The sequence below is a fragment of the Seriola lalandi genome, unplaced genomic scaffold (genome assembly GCF_002814215.2).
Source record: "Seriola lalandi dorsalis isolate HSWRI2012SDOR001 ecotype SW California unplaced genomic scaffold, Sedor1 jcf7180002054767, whole genome shotgun sequence".
NCBI lineage: Eukaryota > Metazoa > Chordata > Actinopteri > Carangiformes > Carangidae > Seriola > Seriola lalandi.
The window spans coordinates 2,712,326-2,736,367 of NW_019525320.1; the positions used below are offsets into that span (position 1 = coordinate 2,712,326).

General features: G+C 39.9%; 3 protein-coding genes across 8 annotated transcripts; 1 reads left to right on the forward strand and 2 right to left on the reverse strand.

Moving 5' to 3' along the window:
- Positions 1 to 4,742: 4,742 nt before the first annotated feature.
- On the reverse strand, positions 4,743 to 9,775 carry copz1 (COPI coat complex subunit zeta 1). The gene is made up of 9 exons (XM_023425050.2): positions 9,680 to 9,775; positions 9,149 to 9,217; positions 8,019 to 8,100; positions 7,832 to 7,923; positions 6,782 to 6,837; positions 6,597 to 6,674; positions 6,414 to 6,465; positions 6,020 to 6,058; positions 4,743 to 5,336 (listed from the first exon to the last, which is right to left on the reverse strand). The coding sequence occupies exons 1-9, from the start codon at positions 9,695 to 9,697 to the stop codon at positions 5,289 to 5,291; spliced, it is 534 nt and encodes a 177-aa protein (XP_023280818.1). The 5' UTR covers positions 9,698 to 9,775; the 3' UTR covers positions 4,743 to 5,288.
- Positions 9,776 to 15,007: 5,232 nt separating this feature from the next.
- nfe2 (nuclear factor, erythroid 2) lies at positions 15,008 to 20,754 on the forward strand. Of its 3 annotated transcripts, none has more exons than XM_087179012.1 (4): positions 15,008 to 15,188; positions 17,105 to 17,183; positions 17,288 to 17,425; positions 18,205 to 20,754. In XM_087179012.1, exons 2-4 carry the CDS (start codon positions 17,136 to 17,138, stop codon positions 19,492 to 19,494), a joined length of 1,476 nt encoding a protein of 491 aa, XP_087035138.1. In that variant the 5' UTR covers positions 15,008 to 15,188; positions 17,105 to 17,135; the 3' UTR covers positions 19,495 to 20,754. The 3 variants fall into 3 exon arrangements, with proteins under 3 accessions (XP_087035138.1, XP_087035140.1, XP_087035139.1); XM_087179014.1 differs by lacking the exon at positions 15,008 to 15,188 and adding an exon at positions 16,809 to 16,954; XM_087179013.1 differs by lacking the exon at positions 15,008 to 15,188 and adding an exon at positions 16,809 to 16,950.
- On the reverse strand, positions 19,653 to 23,900 carry hnrnpa1b (heterogeneous nuclear ribonucleoprotein A1b). 4 transcript variants are annotated; one of them, XR_015438398.1, is made up of 12 exons: positions 23,746 to 23,900; positions 23,081 to 23,197; positions 22,501 to 22,647; positions 22,184 to 22,394; positions 22,008 to 22,091; positions 21,829 to 21,879; positions 21,687 to 21,740; positions 21,474 to 21,605; positions 21,243 to 21,389; positions 21,088 to 21,151; positions 19,824 to 20,920; positions 19,653 to 19,739 (listed from the first exon to the last, which is right to left on the reverse strand). XR_015438398.1 is itself a non-coding variant. In XM_087179015.1 (11 exons), exons 1-10 carry the CDS (start codon positions 23,755 to 23,757, stop codon positions 21,099 to 21,101), a joined length of 1,017 nt encoding a protein of 338 aa, XP_087035141.1. In that variant the 5' UTR covers positions 23,758 to 23,900; the 3' UTR covers positions 19,653 to 19,882; positions 21,088 to 21,098. The 4 variants fall into 4 exon arrangements, 1 of the variants encoding a protein (XP_087035141.1); XR_002761756.2 differs by having other exon boundaries at positions 19,824 to 19,882; positions 21,999 to 22,091; XR_015438397.1 differs by having other exon boundaries at positions 21,999 to 22,091.
- Between the last annotated feature and the right edge of the window lie 142 nt (positions 23,901 to 24,042).

Genomic DNA, 24,042 nt, shown 5'->3' on the forward strand with positions numbered 1-24,042 from the left:
TTCCATGGGTCAAGGCTGTTACAGGGCCACATTCTCGCTCTTCTTGATCTTGTCGGGATAGACTGTCAGGCTGATGAAGAGATAGGCTGCAGACAGATGATGGTGTTGCACGAACACTGGTGCTGCAGTGAGCAGATACAGCAGTCAGAACGCCAAAGTGACTTTGGCAGTTTGCTGCTGCTGATCAGCTATGCGATATAGTGATTTACTCAGCCATTTAGGATCCTCTGACCTCTGAGTCAACCAAAAACCTGCTGATCATAAGAGACGTGGGATGACAGGAGAAATAAGACAGCTTAGACTCATGCTCATTCACATTCAGGTGGAAAAACCCCAAATCAGATGCACAACCTCACTTTTCCATTTATCTCTCTCTCTCTCTGTAGCACAACTGAATTGCTGTCTTTGGCATTAATAGAATATTTTGCTAAGCATTCAAAGCATTTTTTGGATTCACCCCTAGAATCTCATCCTATCACAAATTTCTCCGTTCTTCCTCTGTGCTCTCAAGAAAGTCTCTTCTCCTCTCATGACGTCAGGACTATTATACTCCAGCGCCACCTCCCTTCAGGGATAAGATTTTACGATTGCAACCTGACACCGTTTCTGTGTCCTATAAGCCACAGAGCTGTAACTCACTTCAAAGGCAGGAGGCATCAAATCACAGTGCACCCATAAATTTACCTGTCAAATCTTGGCCAATGAGAAGGCAGCATTAAATCTCAGCTGTCACGCTGGCGGCCAATGGAAAGACGATGGCAGTAAATCTGTCAGGGCTGCGTCTGTTAACGGTGTTGTGGTGTGGTTGGGGAATCCACGGGGAGGGAGGGGAGAAAGTGAGAAAGAGTAGATGACAGAGGGAGGAGGGTACAAACTGAGGGTTCAGAGGTATGCCACAGAAAATGCTTTTCTTTACATTCTTTAGCCCCTGCCACAGAAAACACACACACACACATACTGTAGTAAAACAGTGCAAGGCAGGCCGAGAAATTTTTTTTCCAGCCAAACAAGACTAAACATGGCCAGAAAAAAAAAAGAAGAAACATACTGATGGATGCAGTGGGAGTTGAATAACACCAACAGCAAAGCTCATAAAGCTTTACGGCCAGCAGAGCTGTGTCTGATGTTGACTGTCTACAGTGAAAATGACTGATGGCCTTCCTTTACTGCTCTTTTGCATCATTGCGAGACCAAAACTTAGTGTTGACTGTTTGATAACAGCAGTAACCCAGTAACCTCTGACTGTCATGACACAGCACCGTCAGTAGCAGCGGCAGGCGCCCAGCTACACACTGCCCTCAGGATTACAGCCAGCCAGGGGTCGGCCAGGGTCCACTTGAGCCCATCCACTAACCAGATGTGCCCCAGTTGTGCAGCTTCAGAGGATGATGGGAGTTTCCCCTGCGGCACAGCAAACCTGAGCAACTGCGATGGAGGATTTTTTTGTTTTGCCACCTAAGCACAAAGAATCACAGCATGGCCCTACTGCATCTAACCAGTACCAGTTTTGACCAGAGAGTATTTTCACATCCAGAGCGCCTGCACGATCACTCTTCTAAAGTATGCTTTCTGTGAGGAGTAATGCACTGCACTGGCACAGGAGAACTGTGGGGAAAACAGCAGAGGGAAAACACATCAGGTAGAATATTTCCTCGATTAACAATGCCCTTGGTGGTGCACTTTCATTATCCTATCAAAGTTGAACATTTTCATGTAATAAATCTTACAGGTATCATAAAATAACTGGTCCTGCAAAGGCAATGCTATTCCAACCTCAAGAAAAAAGCTTTCCCTTAACAAAGCCCACAATTTTTTCACCAACCTGTAACGACGTCCAATAAACCAGCCACATTTGTGGTGACATTTTTATCTTACATCAACAAAAAAAAATTAAACATTAGCATCAGAATTTACAGTCATCTTATGTCATTACTATGAATACTGTTTTTTTCTCCTCAGTAACATAAACAGTGTGTTGAGTTATGGCAAAGGCAGGCAGGAGTGCAGTGGTGGAGGTGTTGTTTTTGGCAGGCTTTTCCTGGAGTGGCCATGATTCTCTATTCTATGGGAATCCATAAACAGACCCAGAGAGAGCAACTGGGGCCATAAACCACATCAGGCTGCAGAGATGCTGCTCAGGCAAAGGAAGCAGGCCTGGGCCCACACCATCTTCTCTCTGCATGCATGCATGCATGCATGCATGCATGCACTCACACGTGCGCACACACACACACACACACACACACACACACACACACACACCACTGCAAGCAATTTGAGTAGCCTTTAATGATCCATTTTAAAAGACTATGTTTACAATGATCTTGTAGATATAGTAGTTTAGTCTGTTTTGACTGAATTAACGCAGTTTAAGAACAGACAATGGAAGGGATGATTTCATATCAAATTAGGCTGCTTTCTCAAACATATCTTGATATCATTATGTTAAATCTTAGTATCATCTCCTGGGTGGAAATGGAGAGCAGTAGAGGGAAAATAGCCTTATTAATTTTAATACACTGGGTCATTAAACATCATGTGGGTCTTGCCCTTTGTCCTGCTCAGACAATATAATGGCACTTCCTTTAATATGTTTACTGTATTGGATCCAACATACTGTCATTGTTTTCCCCAGCGATGTTTCTCTTTAGCGGGGCAAGACATTGGATGGGTGCTCAGGCCCATTGACTATGACATAAAGACTCTGTAAGCTTACAGATGATGATAATTTATTGACTCTAATTCACACAGTCCACCCATACACACACACACGCACACACACACACGAGAAAGAGAGCGACTCTTTCACCGTATGCATCGATCAATTACAAAGCTCTAGCCCACACATCTCTGACAATTTTACTGCATGTTATGTACAGCGTGTCAAGCCATGGCGTTTCAAACTGTTATACTCATTCCCGTACAATTAATATAAATTACCTCACTGGTTTTTTATGATGGTGCAACTGTAATTAGTGGATGAAAGCAAGTCACTGAGCTACTGGTGGTGCTGCAGGCTATCTAGATGAAGAGTGAGGGTCTGGACAGGCACCTTGGGTGGAATCTGTTTTAACCCTTACTGTTCCCCGCCGTGCCCTCGCTGGAATCTCATCTAATCACATTTACTGCCGTCTACTTCTGCAAGCCGTGTCCTATTTAACCTTCATGTTTCCCCCTCTCGCTGAAACCACACGCTGAGACAGAGGCTGTCCTCATTATACCAGCAAACTGGTGCGATCACAGTAAACTGGTGTGATAATGGAGTCCATTTATAGTGATTACCTCTCCCTTTCTTACTGCTCTGTCTCCAGTAAAAACACTTAGAAAGTAGCAACAACGCAACCTCCATTCATGCTATATCTGCAGCAATAAAGAGCCACAGACTCAAGAGGCTGAATGAAACTGGAGCAAAGCCAAGACAATAGGTTCACAGGTCAGAGCCAATAACAGTTTCATTGACTACACAGCTCTCTCTGTATGTAAAAACATCAACACACACACTGTTACCTTGTTTTGTTATCATCTGCCATTTCCCAGCAGTTAAATGTGGTTGATACATAACATGCAGAGAAGATTTTAAAAAATGTTTTAGGCGTTTATAACTTATTGTCTGACCTATTTTAGTTTTGTGATTTGTTGCCAGTAGAAAAGGTAAGAAATTTCCCACAGGGCAAATATGTGGTATGCATTCCAACATTACTACTAACGTTTGTGATCCTTTCCACAAACATCTCCAGGCCATAGATATCTCTACATCACTCACTTTATCTGGTTCACAGTATGCAGCCAAGTGACTTATTTAGATATAGATAAGAGAAAGAAAGTGAACTGGCAACCTTCTGAATATGTCAAGTTGTAGCTAAATGACTTTTAAGACAGACATGTCACAGCATAGTACAGTAGATGAGATGAAGTCTCTGACTGTAAGACAGAAAAAAGATCTCTGACAAGACCCATGACCTAATGTGGTTCAAATTAGGCATGGATGGATCTGTCTGTTGTGCAACCAACACAAATCTCTGCTAGCGAAAAAAAAAAAAAAAATACTTTCAAGTGATCAGCATGAGAACATATGGGGATACCTAGCTGGAATAAAGTAGATCTATCATTTCTTCTCCTGTAATATGCATCAGATATCAACTTGATGTAGTGCCTTTTCTCACATCCATGTCTCTCAGGAGTATATCCCTCATTTGCATTAAAATGAGTGTGTGCCGTTAATGTGTGAAGGTGGTGGTGGTGGGGGTCCATACATGGAAGCACACAATTCATGATCCACACAGTGCTTCTCTACAGGCAAGAAATGAATCAAGTAAGACTCCATAAAACTTATTTGCATGTGACAGTACACAATACAATATAAGCTCCTGATCATAGCTGCATGAATAGGCCCCCTCCCCTCTCTGCCTTATTGTCTACAGTACTTTTACCTCGACACTTTGCAGCAGACACCAGGAGATGGAGCCCTTGCACTAGTGTCTCCGGCTCTTGCTGAGGTCTTGAGGAACAAAGAGTGTGGCAGCTCTGAAATAAGGAAACACTAGCTCTTACAAACCTGCTAAATTTGCAGATATAAAAAAGCCTCACATACGCTGTGTGTGACTGACTCCGATGTTCAACACAGAGTAGGTATTGTGGGACGTATCGCAGTTGTTCACATGCCCATGTCGGCAAACATTAACTCATTAATCTGATGATAGATTCCCTGGATAAATAAAAAAAAATGCAAAACATACCTCTGATCAGTGGTATGACTACAGTACTAGTTGTACACTTTTTAATCATAATATTCATGTACATGAAGTGATAGATAGTGCCTAAATATTTAGTACAGTAATCTAAAGGAGGTGATAAGATGCTGTCAACAGGAATAAAATTCTTGTTCTTGGAGACAGATGGAATGTCGTGACAGGCTATGATGAGGTTTATCAATGTTTTATAGACCAATACACTCGGTTAATAAACATCCAGATCCTGTAATTAAAAAACAAACATACATAACAAAACAAGCCAACCCCGATACTGGAATGTACACCAAATCTTATCCTTAGGATTATGTCATACAATGCACGCCTGCACAAAAAGGAAGAAAGAAAAAAAAACTGGAAAGAGAAACTTAATCGAGCAGTAGTCCCGGGAGTGTAACTGGATCTGCCAGTGGTACTCCTCACAGCTTTGATTGAGAAAGTTGAAATAATAGGAAAAGGAATATTTAGATCAGTGCCATGAAGACTGGGCTGAACAGCGGCTCACTGGTTGACTGGTGACTCTGGTAGACAGGAGTGACTCTATCGTAGAAGCGACCACTTGATCTGTTCTTTGGCAGACTGAAGAACCTGTGGAGGAAAACTAGGTTAGACCAAGCGGATCAACCCAGCAACAAAACTTTACCTGTAAAAATGTGACAAACCCTAAGGAGAAAAAGTATCAATAATACAAAATGAAAAACAAGTGTCATCTTATTGGGGGGGGGGGTAAAAAGGAAAGAACGGAAAAAAAAGTTCCAGATACCCGTTTTTTGGGGGGTTTTTTTAAATAAAAAATGAACAAAGAAGGATGAACTCGTGATGAAAATGAGGAAAAATATGCAAGATCTAATTAATCATCTTAATTCATTGAATGAAAGCTGAATCATAACCATAAAGTATGGGGATTGGGGACAGCCATTAATCACGACCAGAGGAGGGATGGTGGTAGCCAGTCTCAGGCCTCTTAAATGACAACATTAATCAAGAGGGGCTCACTCACACAGGCAGACTCATGTACCAAGTTAAGCGCAGGAATCACCGTTGGCTACCTACCACCTTACCACAAAATAATTAGTAATCATGTACGCTGTCATGTATATAAGAGAATGCAATATATGACAACCCAGAGGCGAGTGACAAAGTATTGGTAGAGGAGAATGATGCAATAACAACGTCCTTGCATTCACAGGTTCTGAAGTAATGTCAATAAACTAATGGAGCTTTTAAACTTTATAGGAGAGAGAAGATCAAGACGGGGATGTTTTTCTCACCTGGGTGACTGTCTGCTCTGTCAAAGGCACATCATCCCCCTGCAGGAACGATTATGTTATGTTTACAAGCTGACAAAAGCAACATCAAACTTTGCTGAATATTTCTGAGAAGAGACGAGACGAGAGGAGAGGAGAGGAGAGGAGAGGAGACAAGAGGAGACGAGAGGAGAGGAGAGGAGAGGAGACGAGAGGAGAGGAGAGGAGAGGAGAGGAGAGGAGACGAGACGAGAGGAGAGGAGAGGAGACGAGAGGAGAGGAGACAAGAGGAGAGGAGAGGAGAGGAGAGGAGAGGAGAGGAGACGAGAGGAGACGAGAGGAGACGAGAGGAGAGGAGACGAGAGGAGAGGAGAGGAGAGGAGAGGAGAGGAGAGGAGAGGAGAGGAGAGGAGCTTACTCTGAGCGCCACACGGTGCACAACTTGTTGCGGGTCACTCTCTAGGATCACCCTGCAGGAGGCAGCAAAGAGACAGATCAAACGTTAGTAACCCCAGAGAAAACGGGCTGCACTAACACTGTAGTTGTTTTAACAATAGATGACTTTAAATCAAAAGTTTCAAGCCGCTCAGTTCTTACTTACCCTCCATCCACAATCTCATCCACAGCCAAGAAGAGTCCCTCCATGTTCTCCAACAAAGCCCTCCTCTCAACATTTTTTCTACAGAATAAGACAAAAATATATAAATCAAGTTTAACTTTCTAGACATCAGAAAAAGATTTGTACAAAAATATTTTTTGGAATAAATAACATCTGCTAAAACGTACCTCAGCATCTGACTGAGCGAATCAAAAAGGCAATTTAGAACAGCCATAAGCATAAGCTGTTGGGAATAAAACAATATATCAGAATCTGTTCTTGTCTAATGTGTCAACAGTCAACATCTGGAAAAAAAATACTCAAGAAATAATGTGTGTAATCACTTTATATGGTGTTAACAAAATTTTAATTGGGAAGGCACACAATTTCTTTATATTTCTAGCTATGTCAAACTCTGTATTTGGTGTTTGAGGTTCTAAACTAAACACAAAGTGTAAAAATAAAACCCCATTTTATAAAGGATAAAATTACTTCAATAATTACAAAATTTATATTCAACACTTGTAAAACAACAAAACAAACAAATTTTAATTTGTAATTAATCTGAAATTGATAATCATTCTGATATAATATCTAAAGCGTCATATACTATATGTCATAATACTGTGGACACTGCACAATCGAGAGTTGAAACTGTTGCGCAGCTCGGAAGACAATAAGTTTGCTAGATAAATCATGGCCAAGTCTTCAGTTTAACTGGTGTATTTTGCATTCCCAAAATTTGTCCGAAATGACATTCGGTATAACAAGTGCAAAAGTTTATTTTCAGTCTGAATATACATCTATATATTTGTTGGCTATGTAATTGCATCTGACAAGTAAGAGAAAAAAATAGTGACATGTGGAAGTAGAAATGAACAGTTAAAATGCATAGCTGGCTACACAATTAATTTTAAAACCAAGTTTCAGTTGGTGAAAAGTAAAAAGAAAAAAGAAGAAAAACATAAATTACTACAAAACATAGACTTCAGAATGAAAAGTGTAAAAATTAAAACTCATTATAAAGAGACAGATGAAATTGTACAGGCCTGTAAGTTTTTCAGTACTTTGAAATATTATACTACATTAGCCTAGTCCAGTTGTTTTCGATTTAAAAAACTCCTTTAGGATACTATGACCTGGACAAATGAGAATATACACAGGCTTATACTACATTAGGGTAAATATCAGTGCTCAAAGGTTGCTTCTTGATCTTCTGATGAAAATATTAAACTTACCTCATTTTCATGGGAACTTCCAATCACATAAAAGAAGAGGTCTATGTTGCTCTTGTAGACAACAGTGAGGCCCTCGAGTAACGCTATCTCACCTAAGGATACACAAAAAAAAAAAATCATGCCATGTTATTAGACATGTACTGAGGAAAGAATAGTGACTTTCTTTAAAATGATGAACATATCTTACTGTCTGTTCTGTGTGTTTTGTTGAATATGTTCTTCTCAAACGCTTTCTGCTCCTTCACTGTCGGGTATGTGTCGTCGTAATACTGCAGATACATTTAAATTAAAGATGTGATATTTCGACATGTTAATCAAAACCCACATAACACTGTAAGTCGTTTGAATTTCCATTAAAAGGATAAGGCTGCTGATATCCTATATTTTTCTTATTGCCAAATTGTCAAAAAAAAGGATCAAAACCAGCAATGTTTCACAGTCTGTCCGTACTTTCTGACTTCCCCAGTTAGTCTGCGGTACTCAGCCCCAAGTGAGGACTACTACCCTACTGAGGACATAAATATATTGGAAATGGGTCACAGAAATATAGTTTTATTTATGTATTTTTAAAAGGCTTCATAATTTCTTAATCCAACTGGGCACTGTTTTAGTAAACAATACTCAGTCAGGAGCAAGTGGTGCATTTATTGGAGACTATTTTCAGCCGTAGATTTGATGCTCTAATGAGTATTCCTAAAGAGAGGAATACATATTCATCGTAATTATGGATCATGTCACCCAGAGCAATAGTGTGGCTCTTAGGTGTTTGTAATATAACAGTAATAGTTTTTGGACAACAATGGGGTCCATTAGCTCAAGGGGAATAAGATGCATCAGGCTTTGACTACACAGGTTATACTAGGTAGGATCAATTCATTGATGATTTTGATCTTCTTGTGGGATTTATTGACAAGAAAAATATGGGCCATGGGCCAGATCTGGCGCTCCAACACAAATATTTGCCTTAGCTTATGTCATTTTTTCATTAATATGTAGTAAATGTAAATACAAGGCTTGTGTAAATTCCAATAAATAGGACCTTGTAACATGCTGTGTACAGAGATACCTAATAATTATGCATAATATGTTAAGTCTTGATTAGCAACACAGAGTATACAGTATATTTAAGAATCTTTTTAATGACAAATAAATATTAACATAAGCTCCTTACTCATTAGAAAAAATATATCTGCCCTCAGATACGATAACTGAGTTAAACAGTTGAACACTGAACCTAAATGAGAGGATCAGAGATCAAATGCTAGAGAAACTTAAACTACTGAGGATAATTTTATCGCACAATTGCCTAAATCATACCTTGGCATAAAGCCTGTCTCCATCGTTGTCGAGAATGAGAACTGCTTTCACAGTGTATAAGGATGGTTCCTGTGAAGGTAGCAGACAAGAAGCGCACATTTTAATTCAACACCATTAATTTACAACAGGGTTAACTAATCGATCAGTGACTGCAGTAATCAGACATATGTTGTCATAATCGGAAAATTAACTGGTTAAAAACAACCCAGCGCTAGCATACGATGAATGAAACAAACACAATCCGACCTGTCTGCAATGATATAAACAATATTTGAAACGATTATTCGCCAGGTCAAAAGGAAGACATGAAACTTCCACATCACCGATAAACTTATATACACAAGCTAACCTCACCGAGGCTAGCTGGTTAGCCAACACAGCCAACACCAGTTAACTCGACAATTAAATTACCACATTTTGCCACGTTTCGAAAAACAATTCTGAACAAACTGCTTGTGCGAAACAGTTATAGACAGACGCTTGAATGATGACACGGACAATATGTAAAATAGATACAAACATTAACATTACCAGTATGGGAGAATCCATCTTGTTTCTCGTTAGCAGACTAGCTAGCAGGCTATCTGTACCCTACGTAATACGTAAGGTAAATGAGTCTCTTCCCCATTGGCTGACGCAGTAAGTTGCGTTGTGCGTAGAGGGCAAAGGGCAGTTCATTGCAGGGAGAGGCGCTAAGACAAAGTACATTTCTTTATGCTAATAATAAACTGATACACACATTTTGGCACTTCATTACACAGCTAAAAGTAATAAAGTCTAATAAAACAGTCCTGCAATAATTCCTTATACCGTGAAAGTTATAGAGAGTTGCCATTGAACTGCATTGCATTATACAGAGAGGAGTTGCTGTTATTTAGTTTACCCTCGTGGGTAGACAAACTAATACAATCACCTGCCTGTATATTATATATTCAGTTGTTGTTTATTATGTAATACAGTAATCTTCTTCAGTGAAGAGGCCAGAAGATAAATATTTGTATCTACTGTTGGTCTAGGACACAGCATAAAGACATAAATAATGTTCTTTAATAGCCTACTTTTTCCAAACAAACCTTACAGTAAAAGGATCACAGATTTCTTGGAGTAATATTTGATTAAATGTGGCATTAAAAAACTCCTTACTGATTATCTTAGTAACCACCAAAGATGTAAGTAGTTGGTAGCTATTCAGTTGTTTGTACATGTGCGAGAACTGATGTATGAAGAGGTGAAGGGGATCCACTCAAACCACATACGCGTAGGGCCCAAATTTACTGGTTAAGCCTCTGACTGTAGTAGCATTACAACTATGAAGTGGTGAAAGAAGCACTCAGTTCATTTACTCGAAATAGAAACAGCACTGTGTGGAAATAGCCTACTACAAGTACAAGTTACAAGAAAATGTCCTACATAACATGGTAACAGACAATCTCTCATTTACAAACCGTTTTAGCTTGCTTGTACTCATCAACATCTTTTTTCAGGATCCTCCTACATTTAACCAACTCCAATTATCTTAGTTCCCACTTCTGGGAAGCATTTGGAAACCCAGGCTGATGGGGATTTCCCTCTATCTCATTCCATACATGACATCACAGTTTGACCTTACTGTAAGATATTTTTGGGCTCAAGTTTCAAATAATACTGGGATACAGAGAGTATTGAAAGCAAATGGTGTACAGCTATTATTTAACTGCATACGATCAAAAGATACAAACTTTGACATGCATTCATAACAGCACTGCAGGAAACCATGAAATGTTGCAATACTACACTATGTTTACACAATTCAGCCACTATGATTTCAAAATTACCCTGACTGGAGAGGAAACAGTGTACTGTCTTGAACTAGCTCATACTTAAGGTTAAAAACATATAAAGGTGTCATTGTCATCATGCCATCTCATCTTAGAAGTCATACCTTTATATGTTTTTAAAGAAAATCACAGTGATGATGACTGGCAGAGTTGGTAGTGGGGATGAATGAGAGTTGAATGATGAATCAACAAATATGATGAGAGAACATACAAAAAGTAGTGTTCCTCTGCTGGATGGTGCACAGCATTGATGGTGCAGACTTGAAAATGGAATCACACTGATCATTTCTTTCAAATAAGCTGTATAAAAATGTATGCACCTACACTTCACAGTTGAAGGACCTTGAAGAATAACTTACGAATAAAGCATAAATAGACTTCTTCAGAAAATCTTCAAAGCACGATGTGAGGAAATTGTTAAAGAGACTAATAATGTCCCTGATAGATCTCCTGTTCAAGTCCAGCAAATATTTACAATATCTTATTAGTCCTGACTAATAGCACAAAGATGAAAAAAGTAGAAATTAACACCATAACAATTCATAGAAAGGATGAAGTGTGACAATAAGGGTTGTAACCCTCTCCTCAGTTAATGCCAGCAACCACAGCAGTTAGCAGTTCCCTTCCTAAGAACCAAGTGGTCCTTTTATCAGCATTAAGCAGAGCTTCCGCCAGTCAACATCCTCCTTTCCCTGCCTTCCCTCTACGTGTCTGTATTAACCAGTCATGGCATGGGTCTGCAGTCACTGAATGTATACAATTACCTACGCATATAAACACACATGCACACAAACACTTACACGGCACCCTAAACAAACAAACAAATATATAAATACATAAAAATAATTTTGTAATTCCCTTTTCCAACGCCAATTATATAATATGTTAATCTATAGTAAAAGTTATAATAAAGCTTTCAGAAAATAATAACGAAAGTCAGTACTACTGTTGCATAACATTATCTTTATCTAAACATCTTGAGATAAGTGCAGGCCTTATTGAGACATTCAGAAGAATGATGCTGCATGTTCAGGTTCCTCATTTGTTCTTTTTCAGGTAGTGATAATCTGTGACCATCATGACAGACATTTTAAGGAACAACCATGGAGAGGTTATCTTTGAATCAAATGTCTATCTACTTAACGTTGCTCTCAGGTCTGACCTCTGTACAACAGAGACAATTTCACCTCCACCTCATTTTGGAAAAATAATGTACAAATTCCTTAATATTGTCACCACAGGGTTAAGGCAAATATGTGAAATTGGATATCTACCAGACAGTGTACTTGCAAACGGTTGTTCAAATTCACAAACTCATTTCGTTTGAGTACCAGTATATTAACATTTTTATGTTTCCTTTATTTGGAATGTTTTTAATAAATGTCAAATGTTTACAATGGAAAAATAAGTAAAATGTCCTTATTTTTCAAAACATAATTTTAATAATTAATATGAAAATTTAAAAAAATGATACTCCATCTGCACTCTCTATTTTTTTTCCTTTCCCAGAAACTCACTCCAAAAATATTTCCTTTTTGATACCACAACCCAAAGCACACACTCATTTTGTTTAGTAGTGAGGTGGTTTTTCCACTCAAGTCTGATACAGCCTTCTGGATGTTGAGATAAAACCAAAGATGCCACATTCCTCCATCTTTAATGAACAAATTAAATGTAATGGAAATACCAGGATACAGAGAGGAGCTGGGGAACAAAAACCATTAACCATTAATTTCAGATTAGATTCAACACACTCTAGTGTAAAATTCAATGGTCATTAAGAGACTTTTAGCATGAGTGAGTCAACTGTGGGCAGTTCCCACCCAGTACGTTGGGTCTATTTTTGAAGTCCAGTTGTTCGTGGCACTGAGGTGCACAATAAATAAAGGCTGACAGCCCAGAGAGGTTCAGGCAAGCTGGAAAGCAGAGATGTCAAAGTCTAATTGAAGCAAACAAACACAAACAGGGAACGTGGGCGTTGACCTGGGAACTGTGTCCAGATTCAAAACCACTGTGGTCACAGTAATAACAGGGTGCTCTTTGGCATACTGTGGCGGTGGTTGAGTCAGGGGCTGGGTGCTAGGAACTTGGGTTGGGAAGTCCCTTCTTTGATTCCTGGTAGACATTCACCTTTCTTGACTCTGTCAGCCACCTACTTTTTCCATCTTAGAACAATGACGGAGAACATTGTGATTTATGTCTCAGTGGGATGTGATATTGGATTGAGCCAGACAAAACCTTCCATGTTCTCATGGCTTTTGAATAAGCTATACACTGCCTTACTGAAAGTCTCAACGCCATTTTTGTTTGGCCCCACAATTCATGTTTATTTCACAGTAAAGAGTCAGGTCAGCATTTAGAGCAAATACATCAAAAACTTATTTATCCTCACACTCCTTGTTCTTGGAGAGCAAAAAAAAAAGTCCCAAATCTTATTTGAATTACTGTAAGTGTCAAAATTAGCTTTATCTTTTGAGCAGTAAGTGTAATGCTGTTGTGAATCACATAGATATGTGTTTATATGCACCCCAAATAAAAATATTATTTATTACGCTCATTACATTTGTTTCTATGTATTTTTCTTTAATAAATTTAAATTTCAGTTGCTGTTACAAGAACCAAAATGAGCTGAACAAATAAACATGATACATTTAACTTGTGTTAAGAGTGTGTACATAAATTTTTTGTATATTTGTACTAAATTCAGAACATTTGTGGCAGTTTGAGTACAGGCTACTTGTGCACCATTTACTGCAGATTTATTTCAACTTTCAAATTTATTTTGTTTCTGTGTGACCGTATTAAAAGTTAATTCACTCACTATAATTCACGGGAAGTGATTGTGACATCTGTTTTTATCTTTGCATAGTTCCATGCTTATATGAATACGCTGCATGCAGTTGTTGCACCCTGCAGCTTTTCTATGTGCAAACGACATGCAGATTTTTTACTTTTCAGAAAATGGACCGTGGTTTTCTTATATAGAGGCAACTTTACATGAGTTTGCATCTTCTTATTTTACAAAGACTTTGCGGGGATTATTTAAAATATACACAAGGCCGCAACATATGTTAAAGGTGAAACAGAAGGTGAATTAAGAGACAAATATAAATCTACCCACTCTGCTGTGCACATATACAGAGTAAGGGGTCTTTTCCAGAGCATGAAAGGTCACTGTGAGACAGATTGCCACTGTCATTTCTCACAGTGAATAGAAAAAACATGCATTGCTGTACAAAACAATAAATATATCTCCACTATCAGTAACTGTGTGAAAAGCTGTTGCACAATAAGGCAGTTCTACCTAACACATAGCCTTTGTGAGCTCACTGTTCACAGTGTTTCAGATCAGGGCAATGAGGGGATTTTTTGTGAAGGATTTTAATGGTCACTTGCTATGTAAGACACGCTCCCCTCCATTCTCCCCCTGCTCCTCTCGCTCCCTTGGTGGTTGCTCTGCCAGATAGGGGAACAATGTAGTCTTTCTTACCTGGCGAAGGGTGTACATTCCATCTCTACTAAACTAAGTCTCAATCCAGCCTCCAACCCACCCCTGCTTGAACAGGGCCCTCACCGCAGTGCCGGCTCTGACTCCAGGTGCTCCACATCACACTCCTCATACCTTTCGTTTGGGAGGATTTGAAAGGACACAGTTCGTGTACGGTTTGGCCAGGACAGAAACAACCACTCCGGCTAATTTTCAATCGATTTTAAGTCTTTATCCTGATCGTTTTATGTGTATTGTCATTTCATAATTAGAATCAAAGTTGCTTACAGTCTTTTTTTCTGGATTTGTAAACATCTACCTACTTCAGTATAGACTGACAGAATGATTGCCATGGTGAATGCCAAACTGTTGGTTTGTGGTTTGTCATGTGGGCAAAAGGGAAATTTGGAGGTTGGGGTGCAAGTGTGCTATTAAGGATACATGAGTGCAAAAAATTGTGGTGTGGGTGCTTTACAGGAAGGTTGCGTTTGTCTGCACAGGGCCATCCCATTTATGCCGGTGGCTGTATGTGTAGCTGAACAGAGAGAGACAGACAGTTGAATGAGATATAGAGCAAGAGGACTCCTGCGTTTTACTTGTTGTGAACTGTTAAAAGCAAGCAACAGCTCAACATATGTTCAAAAGAAGAATAGAATTTCCTTTTACTCTTACCACCAGGATTTTTTTTTTTTTTTTTAACTCATCACCTGTTGAAGACGGAGAGAATGTTGCTCAGGTATGTTTACTCACACCTTACTTCCACTCATTTGTTAGATCTTTTCACTTTGACTACTGAATGCCGAGAGGTTACAACTTTCCCATGTTTGTTCCATTACATTTATGTTGATGTAACTTCTCAGATAGTGTGACATTACACATCAGCATTGAACAAGGTGATACTATTAACAATTAACAATTTAATTATGTTGTTGCGGAAACTTTCTCTAAGTTGCAAATTATAGACTTTCAGTATTAACACAGATTTCCTTTGTATTCAAACAATAAGGTTTCCACTAATTAAATGTTATCTATGTGAAATATAATCTTAATTTGACTCTTTGTTTTCTTTATTTCACTAAATGAACTGGTGAATAGAACTTTACGTGTTGACAGTGAATTATGATTCCTTACAGTAAAGGAAACAGCCGCAAAGAAAAGGAAAAAAGAAAACTCACCACCAACATGACCCCGGTTATAACAGGATATAGTAGTTATAACCACATGTTTCAGAACCTTTAAACATAACAAAATAATTCACATGTAGCAGGTGATAGCAAATAGCCTCCCACTGAAGTTATCATCAGTATTACAGATTTGATGCCCACAACTGGTTTTGCAGTCCAGTAAGTGGAAATTTGATGTGTATTTAAATTTTTAAAAGGTCATGGAAATATTATCTGGTAATGGATGACATTCGAAAATTATACTGGAATTTACCAAATTTTGCAAGTATGTTTTTTTTCCCTCAAATCTGAGACCGTTTATTTGATGGAGACCATTAAAGTCTCTTCAGAGGTGACACCCATAGAGCTAAACCGTAATCTGTGACACCTCTGCCTGACTGTGATAACTTTTTTTGTCAACTTTTTAATTTGAAATAATCTTGTTATTGTCAGTGGAGTAGCCTGAGGCTCCCGCTTGCTGACAACACTGTATGCATTTATTAATGGGAAGAGTCTTGCTTATTCAACAAATATTTATTGAATCAACACAGTATTAGGAATAACACAGACAAGTTATTAAAGTGACCTGTCCACTGTAATGGATGAGAATAAAATTGTTATAACACAAGAGATGAATTTAAAAAAAAAAAAAACCCCACAGCAAAGTGTAAGGACTTTTACCATTTATTTATTAGTTAGTTTATTTAACACAGAAAAACATTGTTACATAAGGGGAAGCTAATTTGTCACCGCATCCCTGGGTAGGCTTTTAAATTCAGGTTAAAACAACTAAACAGGGTGATACAACAACAGGTTAAACAAATTAGAAAAGATATCCAGCTATATAGCTACATGATATAGATATAGCATGCATGTACAGTATGTACTCGTATGTGTTTGTGACAAAACTCATTCAGTGTTCACACCTCTGTAGTTGTTTAAGTCACCGTTTCATCTGTGTACTGAAAACTTTGAATTCTGACTGTTATTTTTGATTCAGGCAGTAAGATGTTCCATAATTGCAGGTCTTTAAAAACTGAGAAATTCAGAAATACAAGTTGGAAATGCTAAAACTAGAATACTGCCTAGGTTAGCTAAAAGAGCCTAATGCTTACTAATGCAATACACCAAGTTTTCCAAAGCAGTCATCAGGCCCCAGTCTGTCTTGCTGTTTTCCCGCAGATTGTCTTATCAGGCGTTGGCATAGCTGCACCCCGGGACAGCTGATGGGAGGAGTCAACTCAACTGAACTTAATCCTTCGTGTGCTCCAAAAAAACTTAAACAACACCCAAACAGTCATTTATTTAGCACCAGCAGCAGATATATCATGTACTGTATGTATGTGTTTGAAGGCGTGCTGTGACCCAACAGTTCACAGATACTTAGCTTGCTTGAATGTTTTTATTTATTTATACTTATTCTTTATTGTATGTCAAAGTGCAGAGGCTGCGTGGGTGATAATATCTCGCTATTTTGTGTCTTTACCAGGTTGACTTTTAGCAGCAAGAGCCTGTCCTGAATGTGTTCAACAGCCAACTATGTTCTCCCACTGAGGAGAACCTGTGAGGTAAGTCAGATTATCAAATGGGGAAACCACAACACACAATCAAGCCTAGAATAGACGTATGAATGAGGTTTTTTAACAGAAGTCATTTTCCTTTCTATTACAAGGTATTAGCTACTCCAGGCAGGCTGTGTGGAGGAGTGTCCATGCCAACTAATTTCCCTGGAGCCCGGTCTCATGGAGCTCCTCCGGACACAGAGATAGATGTGGCTTGGCAGGAGCTGATGGCCATCTCAGAGCTGCAGGTAACTCTTAAGCACCGACACACTAAGGGCACTGTAAGAGTCAACTTTATTGCAAAATGTTACTATATGTAGCGAGTCTTATGCCAGATATGCCATTTACTGTAGGTTTTCACAACACACCATGCTTCACAATCATGGAGGTGCAGGTTATATCATATTTAATAAATGCATGTGACAACGATGTATGAAATGCACATTTCTGTGCTTCTGTGGGGGCCTGAACTCACTGAGGTATATTGCAACGTAAGCAGATTTGAATATATTTTATTAGTTAATGAGTGAATGGAGTGTTTCAGTGTCATATTGAACATAAAGTATGAAACACCAGCTACAATGTGGTTCATAAATAAAAACTAAACTGAATATGATTGGTTCATTCCAGTGGAATAGATACATATTAATCAATTTTCATGTGATGCCTACTTCTGAAAAACTAATACATACTCAGGTGATATGGGCAACAATGGCCTGTTTGAGTGATGGTAGTATGAAGAGATTGTGAGAGGGGGCAAGTGCTGTATGTTGCTAGCGGCCCCCCTGCACTGCACAATGGACACCTGTTTCCAGGTGAAACCTGATCACATCTATGAGGCTCGGGGTGGCATGCTGAAGTGGGGGCAAACTGTGTCTATGGCAAATGAGATGTATTTTGGAAAAAACGCACTAATTACCTCAGAGGTCTTGTGAATTTAAATCAATCATTTTGTTCTTGTTGAAGTCACACATATGCACATGCCTGTCAATCATAACCAGGTGAGCCCCTTTTGTTTCCGTTACAGGAGTTTGAAGTCCCCGGTGAAGGCTCCTATGAGACAATGCAGTACCAAACCATGGAGCCCATGGTCCCTGTGGGAGGGTACGGGATGGCTCAGTCTCATTCTGAGCATCCTCCTGCTGCCTGTGAGCTCAGCACTACTGACACTTACAATGGTTGTTACTCTGAAGAGGTGCCTGTCTGTCATCGTCCAGGAAGCAATGCAGAGGCAATGTACGGACACTCTGAATCTCTGCTCAACCAAAGAATGCTCCCCATCTCTTCTCAAACACAGCCCTCGCTCATGGCTCTTAGGGAACAGATGATCATGTCAGGTACCAGTCAAGGGCACAGGAGAGTCAACGCTTGTTCTTCTCAGGGTCTAAATCGGCACATGCTATGGACTACACATGGACAAATTTCACATGTTCGCTCAGTTGATGATCTGGAGTCAGACTCTGGTCTGTCTCTGGGTTCTAGTCCACCTTTGGCTTCTCCAGATAACCCTGCTGGTGGTGCACCAGGTTACCAAAGTGTAGACATGGGCATAACATACAGTGATGGTGAACCAGACAGCATGACTGAGCAAGCCAGAAGAGCACACATCCATTACACAATGGATTACGAGAATCAGTCTCAATCATATTTACACTCAGGTGCACATTCATCTTATTTCTCACCCCAACCCACTTTATCTCATGCACAACCTAATGCTCCGACTCCACGGTCAGTGAAACAGCAGGGCCAGGCTGCTCTTATGAATGACCTGTACAGTGACTGTGGAGTGGCCAGCAGAGGGAGCTCTCAGCATAATATGTACATGAAACCACAAGGAAGCACCTCCACTCCCAGTCCTCTGAGCAGGGATGAGCGGCGGGCAGTGGCTTTGAAGATTCCTTTCCCCATGGAAAAGATTATCAATTTACCTGTAGACGACTTCAATGAGCTTCTGACACAGTACACTCTGACAGATACTCAACTAGCACTGGTCAGGGATATTAGGAGGAGAGGGAAAAACAAGGTGGCAGCTCAGAACTGCAGGAAGAGGAAGCTCGAGAGCATAATACACCTTGAACGAGAACTGAACCAGCTGCAGACCCAAAGAGAGCACCTCGCACAGGAAAGGCTGGAGTTCCAACGCAGCTTGGCGTTCATTAAATGTCGCCTTACAGACCTCTATACAGAAGTATTTTCTCACTTAAGGGATCAAGATGGACAACCATACTCCATAGATGAATACTCCCTGCAACAGACACCTGATGGTAAAATTTATTTGGTACCTCACACAGCTATGCAAAAGAGAGAACAATGCTGAAGAACTGGGATAGTCTCCATACTTCTTTATGCTCGTGCCAACTGAAGTTACAAATTTAGTTCATGTGGTTCTGAACTAACCTTCATATGTATAACACCATGCCTGCACCAATGGGCATTTGTCAAGTTCTTAAAAATTGACTGAAACCACACAAGTACTTTGTATAAAAATATTTTATTTAAAAAAGTAAAAAACAAGTTAAAAAAAGATAAGTCTTCTGCACCTGCATCATTGTTCAAGTAAACCTGAGGAGGAAAAACAAAAAACAGAATCCAGTTAAAATAATTTTAACTGAAAAATGTGATGTGCAACATTTTAATAACTTGTACCTGATTGAGCCATTGTCACTGAAATGAGATCAGGTTTTGGAGTCCATGTGTAGAGTTACCTAGAAAGCAGAAATACCAAATAAGTAACAGGCAATCTTTCAAAAGAACTGTTCTATTAAACAGCATGCAATTTGTTGTAGGACCTCTATGCACAATTAAGAGGCCAATTTTACCAGTCAATGGTGTAATGTCATAATAAAAACTTGTTTGCACAAAAAAAAAAAAGAAAAAAAAATGTTACGTCATTATTGGGCTACACAACTTTCTACCAGCTACATGACAAAAATCAAGATATACTATCAGTAGTTGAGAAGTCTGGTCTTACCTACAGACAGCATTTAAGCCTTTTGGTAGCTGCTGCCTGCTAGCCTCAGGCTTCTGTTCTCACTCTCCCCTGCTTCAATGATCCTGGCGATGGTTTTGCTACTTCTCTCCCTCAGCTGGCTTCCATGGCTAGCCTCAAAGACTTTGCATGTAAGCTAGCATCCTCCAGAAGATCTTTGCAGAACTCAGTGTAGAGTCTTTACCAAGTGATGGGCTCTTTATGATGACTGCATTTGCACTTGTCATTCCTCACCCCCTATTGTATTGGCATTTTAAATGCATTGACTTATGAGAACGTGATGCCTAGTGTGGGGCTTCTTGCACATCAAGGAAATGAGCTTTTCCAGACACCTCATGACATGTAAAATATGACCCTCTCCCCCACTTTGTGCAGTGTCTAATAGTGAACCCTCCCTTTCCCAAATCACTGAAGAGGCTAACAAGACTTTTTAAAAAAAACTGAAAGATGGTTTATTTCAGCTTGATTTGATGCAGTTACAAATAAAAACCAGACCTTAAAGAAAAAAATCTACATAAAACCTCATTGGAATGCTTGCTTTCCAGAAACACATTTTGATGAAAAAAAACAAAACAAAGAAAAATAAAACGTTTAAATGAAGACCCTCCATGATTTATCTACTGTACATCTCTTCTTGCAGCAGCTGTAACCTGCCACAACTGTTTGGCTGAGCAGATTTAGGAGGTAAACCTGCAGCTGCCCTGTCACTTCGCTTGCTCTCCTCTCCTTGCTCTCCTCTCCTAAGTACTCAGTCCTGTTGAACAATACGGAACAACATTGTTAACTGTGCACTGACTTTGTATGACCTGAGATCCAGAGTGAATTTTTAAATGTTAACTGCACTTAACGATTCCCTGCAACCACAAACTCTGGTTTTATGATACAAAAATTAACAGTGCAAGCATGCCTTCAAGTTCTTACCGCTTCACATTTCAAAATCGTCCAGGACGGCCATATCCGTTGTTTGAGCCACCTCCATAGCCACCTGGAAGCAAAAACAATAAACAGTCAGTTTACATGCACTAGGCAGAGTGACAGCACATTAGTACACCTGCTGTCCATCTATTGAGTCTTACCACCAAAGTTCCTGCCGCCACCACCGCCTCCCCCACCAAAGTTGTTCTTCATGGGGCCAAAGTTAGAGGCCTGAGGATCGTAGTGGCCCATGTTATTGTAGTTGCTGCCGCCGCCTCCGCCGCCGCCGCCACCACCACCACAGTTGCCTACAAATAGATAATTTACAAATCCATTAACCACAGCTAGAACACAAAACAACAGTTATGTTAAGATGAGCCAAAAATACTTACCATAACCGTTGCTGTCATAACCATTTCCTCCATAGCCTCCGCCTCCTCCTCCACCCTGGTTGTAACCTTGGTTATAACCACGGTTGCCACCGTTATTATATCCCCCAGGACCACTAGGACCACCTCCATAGCCTACAACATAAATGACCTTTGAGTACATTGCTGAGCTTCAATGATGAAAATACTGTCATCTGACAAAAACTGCCTACTCACCACCATCACCTCCATTGCAATTGTAAGGACCATCTCCGTATCTACCCCTGCCACCTAAAAACAAGCCAACATGCAAAGTTAGGTTTCAGACATTACACTAGTACAATTAAAAACAAATAAACCTCCATCAGAGAATTCTTACCCTGATTGAAGCCTCTGTCGTAGTCATAGGGCCTTCCACCACTGCTACGACCTGAAAACAAAACAACTCATTGGCTCTGGAACACTGCCAACGTGAACTGTGTTTGTTGCATATCAATATAAATTTTTGTTGCATATCAATATAAATTTATGGCTTAAAAGGGAGCCTACCCCTCATACCCATTCCTGCACTCTGCATCTCCTGCCTTGTCAGGGCCTTCCTCACTTCACAGTTGTGGGAGTTGATTGTGTGGTATTTCTGGACTGTGGGATAGACAATGTATCCAGTAAGTAACCAGTCAAGACAATGATGTAGTTAAATTTGATCAAATCTGCAACTGAAGGTCATTACTTACTGACAATCCTGTCAACTGAATCATGGTCATCAAAGGTGACAAAGGCAAAGCCCCTCTTCTTTCCGGTATTACGGTCAGTCATGATATCAATGACTTCAATTTTGCCAAACTGCTGGAAGTAATCTCGCAGGTGTGACTCCTCTGTATCTTCCTTGATGCCTCCAACAAAGATCTTTTTAACCGTTACATGGGCACCCGGCCGGTTTGAGTCCTGTGATCAAAGACATTTGTTGCTGTAAACAAGTGTTCCCTTCCTTTACATGCAAGTCATGTTAGTGTAAATTATTGAATTGTGTGCCATATTAAGCTTTACATACCTCCCTAGAAACAGCTCGCTTAGGCTCTACCACCCTACCGTCGACCTTATGGGGGCGAGCAGACATGGCAGCATCAACTTCATTTACCGATGAGTATGTAACAAAGCCGAATCCCCTGGATCTCTTGCTGTTGGGGTCCCTCATGACCTGAAGGAAGAATCTTCAATTACTCCCAGTCTTACACATAAACCTTACTTACAAATCACTTGATACTACCATTCAAACCAGTTCAACAGCATCACAAATTACATCTCCAAATTGATAATATAATTGAAACAGCATCTCTCTAAAAACAATTTAGAAAACATTTTAAGCCTCAGGAGGGGAGCACTGACTGCAGGACTGTTGTATTGTACACAGTGTGCAAACAGTAAGCAAGTTATGTTGTTTATTTGGAATGTGAGTGAAAACATCCATTTGAACTTCCCACAGCCCAAAGGGACATGTTGCCAATTTTGTGAAGCTTAAAAAACAGCAAATGCTTAATGTTTTTGCATGAAAGGGTGGCTAATATGAAAACTGCTCATCAAAACAGTTGCTTTAGACTAATCGTCGCAGTGCTTCATAAACTCCCACTTACCACACAATCTGTAAGGCTCCCCCATTGTTCAAAATGAGCCCGCAGACTCTCATCTGTGGTCTCGAAGCTCAAACCTCCGATGAACAGCTTGCGGAGCTGCTCCGGCTCACGTGGGACCTGGACAATGGACAAAGACACAAACATCAGGATACAATAACAAATATTTGTAAGAGGCACCGGAATGCCATTTCTGCAATAATGGTGGTCACATCAAATTGTATCAGCATTATCATCGTACTATTCTTCCATTAATCCAGCCCTGCGTCACATATCAAAAATCAGGCCATGGTGGAGGAGGGAGACGTCGCCGCCATTAACGTTAGCAGACCGGTCAGATTATGTTGAATACTTTTCGCTACAATTACATGCAAACGTCAAATGAATGTTACAATGTGCTGCTCTTTGTCGTTTGTATGTAATTAAAGACTATGAGCGTTCGGTGAAAGGCTTATATCTGTACACAGCTAACTGCATGAACAATAGGCCACGAGGCCCAGCTGCTATAAAATGGCGGCTTTACAAGGCTTGATAGCTGCGGCAGCACGGATGAAAACGCAGTCTGCATTAAGCATCGAGTGTCCATGATGGTTTTTAATAACATGTGTGTTACGACACCAAATTTGCAGGAAAGGACACATACAATGTTCTCGGATTGTATTACTCACGTCTTTCGCCATATTAAGACTAAACCCTTGAAGACTCCTTGTGAACTGCCCGGACAGAGGTGATCTGCGTCAGACGAGCACAGCCTGCTTCTCAACAGTACAATAAATAGTAACGTATACACCTCTTTCACACTGTGATTGGTCTGTAGTTCCCGCTGCAGTCTGTCGTCAGCAGTGATTAAATCCTGATTGGATCGAATTCAATCAATCACTACCAGCATCCAATAACCTGGTGGTAGGCGGGCATTTCACGACGATGAAAAATGAGCAAAGAATATTGTGTAAAATGGTATTTCT